This window comes from Thermobia domestica, chromosome 1, assembly GCF_964235325.1.
Source record: "Thermobia domestica chromosome 1, izTheDome1.hap1.1, whole genome shotgun sequence".
Taxonomy (NCBI): Eukaryota; Metazoa; Arthropoda; class Insecta; order Zygentoma; family Lepismatidae; genus Thermobia; species Thermobia domestica.
The window spans coordinates 76,197,990-76,211,463 of record NC_137454.1 but is presented as its reverse complement, the minus strand read 5'-3'; the positions used below and the strand labels follow the sequence as shown (position 1 = coordinate 76,211,463).

The 13,474-nt window shown below is 34.3% G+C and overlaps 1 protein-coding gene across 1 annotated transcript in view; it reads right to left on the bottom strand.

Moving 5' to 3' along the window:
* LOC145686423 (uncharacterized) overlaps window positions 1-13,474 on the bottom strand; it is a 119,048-nt gene that overhangs the window by 22,292 nt on the left and 83,282 nt on the right. Inside the window, exons 6-10 of the mRNA XM_081759720.1 lie at window positions 10,496-10,694; window positions 7,439-7,674; window positions 4,200-4,392; window positions 2,513-2,715; window positions 918-1,087 (exon numbers count right to left, since the gene is read on the bottom strand). Of these exons, the coding sequence (XP_081615846.1) occupies window positions 918-1,087; window positions 2,513-2,715; window positions 4,200-4,392; window positions 7,439-7,674; window positions 10,496-10,694 (1,001 nt within the window). The remainder of the gene's footprint in view (window positions 1-917; window positions 1,088-2,512; window positions 2,716-4,199; window positions 4,393-7,438; window positions 7,675-10,495; window positions 10,695-13,474) is intronic.

Sequence of the window (13,474 nt, the reverse complement as noted above, 5' to 3'; positions counted from 1 at the left end):
CTGGCAAGGAACGTACTAAGTTTTACCGCCAGTGTAGGGAAAGTTTCTCGTATGGAATCTTGATTATTAACGGACACGCTTACGAGAGGACGTTCCAAGTACGTAGAGTAGACTAAAACGTGAAGGTGAATACTGCCTACTTTCTGTAATCCATCGAAATCCATCATCCCCAATTAATCGAAAAGACATTCCTCCTTTGTATGGAGTGAACAAGAACCAGGTACGGATTCACATGAAAAAAAAAAAAATCCTCCATCCCCTTGGATTTTATCATGACATAAAGCTGGAAACGGCAATCTGTGTTATTCTTTTTCACGACATTCCTGTCAAAAAAAGCCTGATGCCAGTCCAATTAATTTCTGCAACTTTAGACTGTTGAAACGATGTCTATAACATCACCCTCACATGTCTATAGAAAACTTGCACGGAGGAAAAGGATACAATTCATAAGGTTGGGCCCTACCGTAGTTTATTGCAGTAGAAATTGCGATGTTAGGCGATAGCCCATGGTATGCCATTGGTACGAGAGAATCTGTCGATTATAAACCGAACAACCTTTTGTATAATTTCAGCAACACACAGGACATAAATACAGAAATTGCTCTTATACAAAGCATAGTGCATATATACATTGCAATGGATGGAGATGATTTTCTTCATAAATAAAGATTAAATGAGATCTTTAATTTAATAGGCTAAGGAAGACTCTTAATAAGAATTAATGTTAGGAAAGAATAGATGTAATAAAAATGTGAAAGGAAAGGGAGAACTCCGAGAAACCCACAAAAAGATGTTGTCCGTCACAAAATTTACATGGTCTAGCATTGAATCAAAGGACCTCTCGCATCAGAGGTGAGCATTCTATTATTGAGCTACCGCGCTTCCTTTCTTCAGAAATAAATAAGAGAAACAATCACCTGCTGAAGTTCTTCGTCCAATTCTTGCTCTCGTCTTATCCTCTCTGCTTCCTGCTGATTTGCTTCATATTCCTGAGGTACTATGTATTCGGCAGGGCGTTCGGCTGTACATGCTGCACATCCAGGCCTTGTGGGAGCGTTTACCAACGTACACACTACGCACGTCCAACCTAAGAACAATCAAATAAAACATTATAAAAATTACAAATAGAACTTGTTAGCTTAAAACTAATGTTTTAGATGTCTAACAATTTAATCAAACGAAGACCTAACTACCATATTCAGCGGCTTAAAGGACTAAAAGATTCCTCATCCCAAGCACAAAACTTCTTCATTGAATTGCATCAGGTACCAAGAGAATCCACTTTAGATTGTTTACAACCACTTCTCCAAGATCTTGCTTATGCTATTCTCCCATTTTATTTTTTGTTTATTCAAACATCACTTTCCTCTACGCTCCTCGACTACAACTTTATGCACCCTGCGCATATTATCCATGTATCTTCGCTATGTCTTGCCTATCTTAAATGTTTCTGCTTTATTATATGCATGGTATTCATTGACCTATAATTATTGTGAAGTTAAACATTATTAGGGTCCCAAATTCATTCACTTACTCACCTTTTAATGCCAAATATTTTTTCTCACAATATTGCTTTCGAAAACTCTCAGTCTCTCTTCTTGACTGTGTGTCAGTGTGACCAAATTTTAGGTCCATACAATACAACAAGCACAATTATGCTATTAGTTTTATTAATATTTATGGTATTGTAGTTTGAGCACAAACCAAACCAACTTTTTCCTTCGGGTGACATTATAAGAAGGAAGATGGCCAATCTTCTTGTGCTTCTTAGTGACAACGGGAAGGAGTTAACCCATTGTAATGATAGGAACACTTGACTCATTAGCAGTCCGTGGATGGCCTTAATGCCTCTTCCATGCATCTACTGCTGATAAGAAATCTTGGTGTAGTCTGTAATTCTCTATAGTCGTGACAATAAAAAAAAACTCTGTGAGTCGTAACATGATTTTTCATCATTAATTCTTTTAAAGTTAAGATTTTAAATTTATTTACCTCTTCTACTTTAATAAACACTTTTAAAAACTAGTTACTATATCATACAAACTATGACGATAGTTTTTGTGGAAACATAGGCATTCAAAGGTATTTGAATATGACTTACACAGATCATAGGTAATTAAAATACATTATATTTATTATGAATTAAAAAACGGATCATCCAACAAATAATTGTTAATAATAATGTATTATTCTAGATCAGTTAAAGCATTTGCCGACGTATAAGACGAACCTCACTATCCGTATTTAATTTTGAGGAAAGCATATTTTCACTGCAAGTTATAAAGATTTATTTATTTGGAAATAATTTATAAAAATAAAGCGAAATTTTAGCAAAAGAATATATATAGAGCTACCAATGCTTAACTAAATGTAGAAATCGCATGTGAATCTGGGAATGTCTATAATTCATGAGCGTCCAGAGAAAAGCACACACTCACGTGATAAATAGAGCGATTGTATCCAAACTGCGCTTACTGAGTTCCTGAACTGAATTACTGAAACCTTTACTTACCCAGTAACAACGTGCCAGTTTTGTTTTGTGCAGGTGGGTTTTCCGCAATAACAGTAGCAGCAGCAGCATCGATATTTTGTACATTTGAGGGTCCTGCTTCTGATACATTAGAAGGTACAGTTCGTCCTGCAGTCGTTTCCGTAACTCTAGCATTGTTGACAGGAATATCTTCCTCTTTATCTGAAACGGGTGGGCTTGTCTCCCTATTAAAATAAAATGAAAAAGAAACAAGTTTATATAACCGTAGTTGTTTGTAAATTTCTTTTTCTAAAATTTTACCTTGCTAAAGTCGTGCCAACTATTCTCCATTTTTCCTCTTTTTTCTCGGAATGACCGACAAGAAGAAGAAAAGAGAAAGACAAGGAAAAGTTGCTACTTTCTTGAAAATCAATCGAGAACTAGAGGTTTAAAAAAATTACGATCTTTATTTCCTTCCAATCCTGGAAAATGTAATCTTCAATTCCATCATAAACAACTTAGAAACAAAATAATTTATTTCATCTTGTAGACTCCCGATTTGTCATTCAATTCTAACATTCTAAATAAAATTTTTAAATAAATCAATGTATTTTTTTTTCAAAATTTTCAGCAATTTCATTCCCTTCGGTTTACTTTTCCTTGCTATCGGGATTGTAATTATTAATATCAGCGACTCATTTTTGGTTTCGACGACATAGAAGAAAGCGAGAACTCCTAATCAATGGTGCACGTGTTTTCCAATAATTCTAGTAAATTGATAATTAAGTTTTTGGTAAAATAAAAAGGAAAGTGACTGTCTTTGTGACATCATCACTTTTGAACCACCTGACCAATCTCAATCAAATTTTCAAAATAGATAATGTTTGCGCCTGGGATGGTATTTATTTATTCACTTTGACAATAGAACTTCGGGGAGGAGGAGGAAGAAGTTAAGAAACAAATAAAACTTAATAACTCTTGAACCACACGATCAATCTCGATTAAATTTTTAACATAGATATGGTTCGGGCCTGATATTATTTTATTTTATTTTTTTTAATAATTTCACTTTGACGATAGAATTTAGAGGAAGGAGTGGGAGGGAAAATATATAAAAATAAATAGAATTTGATAACTCTAGAACCACCTGACCGATCCCGAGGTTCAAACCTGATATGGTTTTTGCCATATCACTTTGACGGTGTAACTTAAGAGAGGGGGAGGGGAGAGACATTTAAAAATGATCTAATATGACGAATATTAGTGCCGAATCTATAGAGTTCCAGGTTGATGATATGAACACTGACACTTCTGATGCCGAGCTCCCTCGTGGCTAAGCGGTTAGCGTACGCGCCTTTGACGTGGGGAACCCGGGTTCGATTCCTGGCGGGAGCTCATGTGGTTCGGATTCCGCGTTAATCAGTAGGTCCACGTCTCATATAGCCTCGCTGCTGAAAGGGACGCTAAACTAAAATCAATTCAATTCAACTTCTGATGCCGTTTAAATCCAAATTCTGCCCCGCAAATTAAGGAGGAGAGGGATATATATCATAGAAAAGATATATCATAGAAAAGATCAGAGAAAACGACCCATATCAAAGAGCGCATTAGTAATAGTAAAAACTGACTGACTAACGGAACATACTACTATTTCTTCTTAATTTAACCCAGCGAAGCGGGTAAATGATGCTAGTGTAAAATAAATGTTGTTGGATTTTTCTTCACTTACCTTGAAATGTCTTGAGACAATTCAGATTCCGTATCCTCACAGAAGCTATAATGATCTTCCTCGTAATTATAGTACCACCCTCCACTTTTGTTAGCCGGAGGCGGAGGTTCTTCCATTTTCTCTGGTTCTTCTGGTATAACGCCACCAACTGCTCCTTCTCCTTCAATTGCTCCTTCTGCATCATGGTCTGGGTCTAAAATTAACATCGTAAAATTGAGTTTTACAAATGATATAATTTAAACTATTAAACATACGTACTTGGAGTAACAAAAAAATCTGAAAACTGGACTGACATGGATTCGAACTCCGATCTGTCACTGCAGTAAAAATCAATTACCAATTGACACAACCTTCTTTTCTGTTGTTGTTGTTGTTTCTCCGCTTTATTTTTATTCTGCAACTAAACATCAGTTTGTTAAAAATGCTCAAGCTTCATAAAGTTTCCTCCAATCCAATGGCCAAACTTTTTTGTATATTAATTATCTATTAATCTGAATAATATTCCTTCCAATTATATTATTTTATCTGTAATTTCTTCTGATATCATCCATCCATTTAACCGGCGACTACTTCAATTTTCAAAATTGACTAAAATTGAAGCAGTCGTCGGTTGAGTGGATGGATGTTATTACCTTTAAGAAACAACGATTCCTAAAACAAGAATACAGGTTTTAGTAATACCTAATGAACTAGTTTTTTAAAAATTTGAAAACACTAAATCTAACTATGTGTTTAAGTTAACATGCCTTCTGGGTCAAGAAGACAAAACTAAAAGTATAGATAAATATACTGTGTGATATATTTCTTGTTAAGCCGCTGTTAAGATACAAGAATATTGTGAAGACTCTACACAAATTACTACTTAATTCTTGTGGCCTTGAGAAAGAATGGTGCATTCGAAATATTGGAAGACAAAATAGTATAATGGAAGGAACATTATCCAGATTATAATTAATATTGCAATATATTCCGTAAGCTTTATTAATAATTTTTCAGTGTAATTACTCGTATACAAGTACAGTGAAACCTGTCTATGTTGGCCACCGTCGGTTCCATCGAAAAGTGGCCAACTTACAAGTGTGATTGGTGTATTTTTAGAATAAGATTTCTAGTATTACTTGATTATAAAATTTTAATTAGCAGTGGCACGACAGCTACTTATAAATAATGCATATAGAGTAATCATAAAAATATATAGTACTAGAAAATATTATAGTATGTTTAATATATGTGCATACCTTTCTCTTCCTGAAAACTAGTCTGGTACATTGGATTATTCGGATTGAAAACACAATAACACAAACAACCATGAAATAGAAGCGTATGTACGCAGTTTATTAAAATTGATATTATAGCACACTGAGTTATTTAGATTGAAAACAAGAAAAGCTAAGTTATAAATTGAGAAATTCATATGTAATTTATATGACTTCTTTTCAGTTGTTACTGAATGGTGGTTCATTCTAGACGTTTTATTCTTTTTGGCAGATATGCACATTCTAATATTGTACTTAACTACCTCTTGTTAATGAGCTAGAAGTGTTTCCCTCGGAGCAGAAGATGTTTTAAGAAAATCTTGCGGGAATTCATATCTCAAAAACTCCGCTATCTTTTGAGCCGACAGGTGCCAATAGTTGACAATTGAAATGGTTAGTTTTAATCTTGAGAATTTTCCGGCATTACTAAAGCTCCCCACTGATGAGAGGAGCTGATATAGCTAATGGTTTTACCAAAACAGACAGGGTAAACAAATACGTACAACTATTTGCTGAATTCTTGTACGTGCTTTTTCTTATTCACATATTCCTTCACCACCCCTTTATCAGGGTAGTCTTCTGGCCATTGACCTCCAAGAGCAAATCGCGCGAATCCTTGCTTTTTTTCTCCAGTCACAAATACAGAACATCTGCCTCTCATATGGGAATACGAAAGTGTTAAGAAAAATAACGAAATGGTATTTTGTGTGGCCAAGATACGCACGTAAATTTATCATTATCATCATAGGATAAACACTGCTTCAGTGTGGCCAACTTACAGTGTAGTAAGTAACGAATGTCTTATGGGAAAATGCAGGTTCAACTAGGCCAAGATAAGCAGGTGGCCAAGTTGACAGGTTTCACTGTATTTCTTCCATACCAAGGTACTGAGTATAAATAAAGTCATTCATATAATTGTATACACACTGTATGTTAAGATATCCTAAACCGAAATATCCACAATCGATGGATAGGTTCTAGAAATTGTTAGCAGAAGATGATTAGTTGGAACTTGAGAAATAAAGTGTCAAGTTGGGAAGCAGGAAATTGGGGTTTTAAGTTCTCTCTGGTGCAGTGATCAGATGTTTGCGTTATTCCATCATTGTTCCATTCCTATTAACACTGAGTGTAAATTTAATAATTTAGATAATTATAATAAAAAATACATTCTGTATTACAATTGTTTAAACCAATTGTTGCACCGAGCCTTTGACCTGCTGTATACTATGTAAGTTAAAAGTTGTGCTTAATTAAAAGTTCTAATTGTTTATATGCCCGCCCACCAACAAGCTATTACATAAAATATTAGTGCACAAATCTAAATATGATTACAATAAACAGTAAAACATGTTCATGCTCAGTGTTATCACTTTCCATTTTGAAATAAACTGAAACAGTAGGGTTTAAGTTATAATTAAATTGTCACAATAGTTTTAAATCGGCAAATTGCCTGCATGCTAGCGACATCTATTACCACCGTCAGACAGGTCAGCTATTAGCGTAACTTTATTATTAAGAATTAAGATGTTTGCCGTTTATAAATGGAGTTTTCATATTTGCGCTCACCTTCTCGTCTTAACACGCGTTCTTAATTTAAAGAATATAATAGAACGTGTCTGACATAGTAAAGCATACTGGACTACCTTTGTTTATTGAAACAACAACCAAGAAACAAAAGAAACACAGAACTACGAAACGTTGAAATAAAAACACTTCTGCTTTAAAATACTTTTACGTAGAAAGCGTAATTTTAATATTGAAAGTTGCAATGAAAACATAAAAGTGGAGCGAAAGATAGTCTTTGTTTAATACGTACGATACTTTATGTTGAATGTAAAATAGTTTCAAAACGAAAAATGAACCTTTCCTTTGGAACAGGACTGTACATTTACATTCTTTAATTAAAGACTTTTTTTTTTTTTATTATTTAATACATTTTACATTTTCAGAACATGAGAAAGGAAGTAAAGTATATTCACTTACCAGGAGCAACTAGGTACAAAAATATCGGACATCCACTGCTAGTGACATTAAGTGATTCGAGAGTTTTTGTATTATCGGACGCTAGTTGTTTCCCCAGGATCCACCTCTGAACTCCAACAGGTATTTCGAACTCCTGCTCTACTTTTTCCTTCAGTTCTCCCACTGTCATCGTTGGGATTATCTGCATTGGAATTGGGCCTTGGTGGGATACTTTATCTTCCACATACATGTCTACCCTACAAAGAAAATATTTCGTAAAATTTAAGTTATATTATATTATAAAAACTTAACTATAGTGTTTCTTCTAATTCTAATGAAAACCAAATTCAAGATTTCGGGTACGTCACAATATTTTACGACGTACATCAAAATAAGAAAAAAAAGTTCATATGGACTTGTGGTCGGAAGTACATGGCTTGGTAGTTATAGGGTGCTGAAAACGTGAAAAAATGAACTTTAAAGGTCCACAGTTCCACTATTATAGGACCGATCGTAGTCGGATCAAGACATCACTGAGGAGCTAGTATGTGAACTATCCAAATATGCATCTTTCAGAACCTCCGGTACTTGCACAATCATTTTTAGAGAGGCTGTTTGGGAGTACTTGATCACTCTCCACCTACTTCTCTAAAAATTGGTGTGCAAATACTGGAGCATTCTTAAACATGGCTATTTGGATAGTTCGAATACCAGTTCATCAGTGATGTCTTGACCTGACTACGATGGGTCCCGTAGTAGTGGAGCTATGAACTTTTAAATTTCACTTGTTTCAAGTTTTCGACACCCTACAACTCCGAAACTATCCACTTTTGAGCACAGATCCATATTAACTTTCTTTCTTTTTTTTCTTTTTTTCTTTTTTTCCTTTCTTTTTTTGTATTTTGATGAGAGGAATCTGTTCCCAAAATATTGTGATACATTTTTGTAACACCCTGTTGAAGTAAGTCTCTAATCTCTGACAAAACAAGGAATGCTCTATAAAAATCTGCGTGTTTAATAAATATTCAGGGATATATGTTATATAAAATTGGGGAGAACGCGCTCCCTCATTATTGATTCATTTCAAATCCAAGCAATACAGACGATTGGAAATTCTCAGTACAAATTAGACCATATTTAACAAAATTTTATATATATATATATATATATATATATATTACGAAACTTAGTACATGTTCGTGGAAGGAGGGGGGGGGGGAAGGGAAGCGGGTTAAGTGAGTCCTTATATTTGACTGACTTCAATTGCAAGAATGGGAATTAAGTGCAAACTTCAATAAACATCTACATCATATTGTGTTAAAATTGAATTATACTTAGTAAAGTTACTATAAAAGAAATCTGTTTTAAACCTGAGGGGAGAGGGAGAGGTAAAATTTTTCACTGTCAATTGATTTTAAATCCAAGTAGTGGTGGAAATGATTGTGAAGCCTCAAAAGTATACTTCACATACCATGAATATCTAATATTTTTACGAAAGATATCTTGAATCATATTCTTTTAATCTGAGAGGGGGGAGTAATTCATACCACATTAGGGGCTAAATTCACCACTCATTCTTGGCTCATTTTATTGCTAGACACAGGGGATTACGACAAAGAGTCAAAGAAAAAACATACATAATATTATATCAAATCAGAATGAGTTGTATGTGATTTATCATGAGGAAAAAAAAAAAAAAGACGTGGAAGGGCCAGGATAATACGAAACTACCACTACTTTATTCTTTACTGATTTTAGTTCCATGCAGAGTGGATGATTGTGATGCCTTAAGAAAATATACGACATATTACACCAAAATCGAACGGAAATTATCATGGAACACATGTACTCCTATATATTTCTTTTAACTGGAGGGAGAGTAATCAACACCACACGAGGGTGTTGAATTCACCGCTCATTCTTGACTTATTTTAACCACAAGCACAGGGGATTACAGAAAAAAGTCAAAGAAAATGTACATTTTATAAGATGAAAATCGAACGAATTTGAGAAAATTTATAGTGGAATTATAAAAGAAATCAGGAGGGAGTGGGAGAGGGGGGACGAGTTTAAAACTCGTCTTCAAAAGTCACAGAAGATATGTCTAATTCCTAAATCAAATTGAAAATTAACTTTAAAGACAATGTGTTCTACTCATTTCGTTACTAATATGTAACTGTGTAACAAATTAAGCCAGTTCTTTGAACACTTAGAGTTGAACGATATTTGTGTAAAGCAGATGAAACTCAACAAGACCTATTTTAAGGGATTCCATGAATTACAATATACTTGTAGTGATTAACAAAACAAAACATGGCTAAATTAGCTACATGTATACCTAATAGCTATTGACAATTTTACTAGAAACTGTGGTTTATTAGCTAGAAGCTTGTTATAAAGAAATTGCGAAAGTTACGATTTTGAGCTACGAATCACACTTGCATAATTTCTATGATTCCTTTCCAACTCCGCTCAACGTTTAAAGCTCTGTGTTGTCCTGTATTGGGAAACCGCTGCCCAAGAAATCGAATAAGTAAACAACATTGGGAAGCCAAGTACGTTAATGGATAATCTGAGTTGCCGCTCGTTACGATTTTAACACGGAAGTAGTTGACTTTATATAGCGAGTAATGATAACATTCAAGAGATTTTAGATATAAAATTCATAACATTTCAGATTTTAGAAACTTTATATTCTTTTTAAAAGAATATATTATATATGATGACTCGGCAAGGCAACTGCGTCATAGGAAGACCGTATTGGTTAGTATCTTCAAATCGCAATCGGAAGGTTCAGGCTTCGAATCTCACGACTTGTTTATATATATATAATACAGTATTTTCGCCAGTCCGTACGGGATAATACTTTTAATATATAGAGCTGGTGGTTCATCTTATTTTCTCTAGTATAAAATGACTTCACAACTGCATCTGAAACTAAGTAAATGAATAAAAATAACACACAAAAAGTATATATAAATTGGCGTCTAGAAACATACAATTGATAAACCTCTGTTCATAGCCTTAATCATAGTTTTATCGATAAAGTAGATTTAAAAACAAGATTTATTTACTTACGTAATTGCAGCTGGACTAGTATCAAAGCTCCGTCGATGACGAGTAACCGAACAACTTATCTTCAATCGAGCTAGTTCACGAGCCAATTTAGCGGCCTGATGATGTTGCCCTCCTGCGATGGCTGCCTCTAACCTCCTCAGAAGTCGATTAATAGCTAAAGTGTTCATATTTAGCTCAGGTGGAGAAGCTTCTAGGTCAGCTACAAAAAGTAATGAACAGCATAATAATAAAGATTTGAAATATCCAGTGCTCTGCAAATAACTACGAGGGGAGTTTTAAAACGGACAAATCACGAATCTACTAAGAACAAACCTATGTTCAGATAGATTAACTTCTCGAATCTAAAGCCTATTTACATGTTAAGTCATTAATAATATAGGACGGTTCAGAGCAAATTTGTACTTATCATAGTTAAGTTAAAATATAAACCATGATATTAGTAAACAGGGTGAGGCAAAAAGATATTAACATTAAATGGGTGTTCTTTTTCTTTTTGTTTTGCAGATTAAATCATGGCATGCCGATATTACATTGAGCAACGGAGGAAAATAGCTGCCTGGATGGAGGTTTCTCAGTCCCCAAGCATCGTACAAGGAAAATTCACGGCCTGGACCGGACGGGATGCATCTTCGCTCCTGACAATTTTTAGGATCTACGAGAAGTTCGTAAGGATGAGGTCCGTTCAAGACGATTGCAAGGGAAATAGTGGTAGAAAGAGATCTGTCCAAACTGAAGAGAATATTATCCTAGTCCAGGGGGCATGGTAGCCAGCTCAACCAAGTCTTCGCGCAGACTTTCTCTAGAGATTAATATTTCTAAGGGTCAATGGTTAGAATTTTACACAAGTGATTTAGGAATGAAGCCATACCACTTGCAGATTATGCAGATCTCACAAACGCGGACAAGCAGACGTGAATACTGCACAAATTATCTTGGAAATGATGTGCATGGAGACGGATATTCTGCTCATGTTTTCTGATGAAGCAACATTCCAGCAACGTATGTATGTCAGTAAACCTACCAACTTGGAGGACTTGAAGCACCGCATCATTCAGGTCATCGCTGCTATCTCTGCTCAAATGGCCCAGAGGTTCATACAATCAACAATAGACAGATTCCATAAATGCATTGAGCGGGATGGGTGGCAAATTGAAACCCTGTAACTAAATCTTTGCCTTGTAATTTCACGTGAGTAAACCCCCATTTTATGTTAACATCTTTTTGCCTCACCCTGTATAAACAGATATAACTGTTTGAAGTTGTGTAATGTTAATACATTTAATCAATTTAAAATGTTAAATTGGATAATTTTTAGAATGAAACAGTAATCCAGATCGTTTTAACTAAATGCAATGGAGCAAAAGAACAGCTCGCAACCTTAGCAGCTAATACTACAGGAATTATATTTTTAGCAAAGCATCTGATCTTTCGCTATCAATAATAATAATAATAATAATAATAATAATAATAATAATAATAATAATAATAATAATAATAATAATAATAATAATAATAATAATAAGGTGTAATTTCGCATTCTTCGAAGTTGTGAAAACGTGAAGGTTTAGATCTAATGTTAGTCTGTTAGTCTAGAAATAAAAATTTAAACTTCATTTAAGCTCCAAGCAATTTTAAAATTTAATTCGTATCATCCGTGTAATTAAGAATATCAAAACACTACATTCTTTTCACACAACGAGAATATAATTGTACTTTTAAAAAAATGATATTCTATTATTCTTAACATATTAATAAATTCAAGCATATTCTGTAATTCTTCACAATTAAGTAACATGCAGGTTTTTCAGTAATTTAAATTATATTTACAAATAACTCAAATGTATTTTTCTTCCTTTCTGTTGAACTGTAATTATAATAAAATTACAAACGAAAAAAGTAACACAATTTTCTAAATGCAAAATGACATTTGGAGATACTAACATGCAAAACGACATTCGAGCAAATTTTCTTTAACACATAAATTTAACATAGTAACACCCTTTCACAGGTTCGAGTTAAATCTTCCTATGTCTGAGCAGCACACACACTACTCTTAAAGGGTTAAGATTCATTACAGAATCTTTATTATAAATATATTTGCAGTAAACGAAATCATATAATCTTCTAGTTGGAGCCTTTGTCGAAAGACTATATATCAAAATATGCTACACACGTGTTCGAGTAGAGAGTTTCCAAAAGAAAGCTGGTCATTCAATTACATCATGTCTTATCTACCTTCATTTAATTAACTTATTTAACAAAGTTCAAATATAATCTGCAACGCATACTTACACCGAATCATTAACAATCAAAAACAATATTAATAACAGTGAAAAAAAATGAGTTGAATTGATTTGGAGTTTAACGTCCCTTTTAGCAGCGAGGCTGTGTGAGACGGGACCTACTGATTAACGTGGAATCCGAACCACATGACCTCCCGCCGGGAATCGAACCCGGGTCTCCCCCGCCAAAAAACAGTGGGGAAAAAGTCGATCAGAATTTATAAAGGTATCATCCAGGCATTCATCCGAAGAACTAAGAAAGATTTGTGGGAAAACCTCATTCAGAATGGCCAGTCATCAGATTCAAACAGTAAAGTAAGAACGTTAATCTTTAACCTACACCTGCTTGTTAATACCAATAGATTAAAAGAAAAATAAATTACATACTGTATTCAATTCTTGGACAAATAGTGGTATTCTTTTTTAAATCGCATTTTCCAGATAACTGTCGCATTTTCAAAAATAAATTGTCGCAATAAATCGCATTTTCAAAAATTGCACAATGGACTGTTAAAAAATTTAAATTCCTGGCGCTAGAAACCGTAAGGGTTAGGGTCTACCAGCCGGCTTGCGGGACTCATGTTTTTGAGTTGAAGTGTGGTCAGCACATCAATTCCCCTCACTGTTGACTGGAATACTTCTTCAAAATATTCCTAATCGATAATGAAAGGTTTCTTTTCAATGATCTACATGGTTT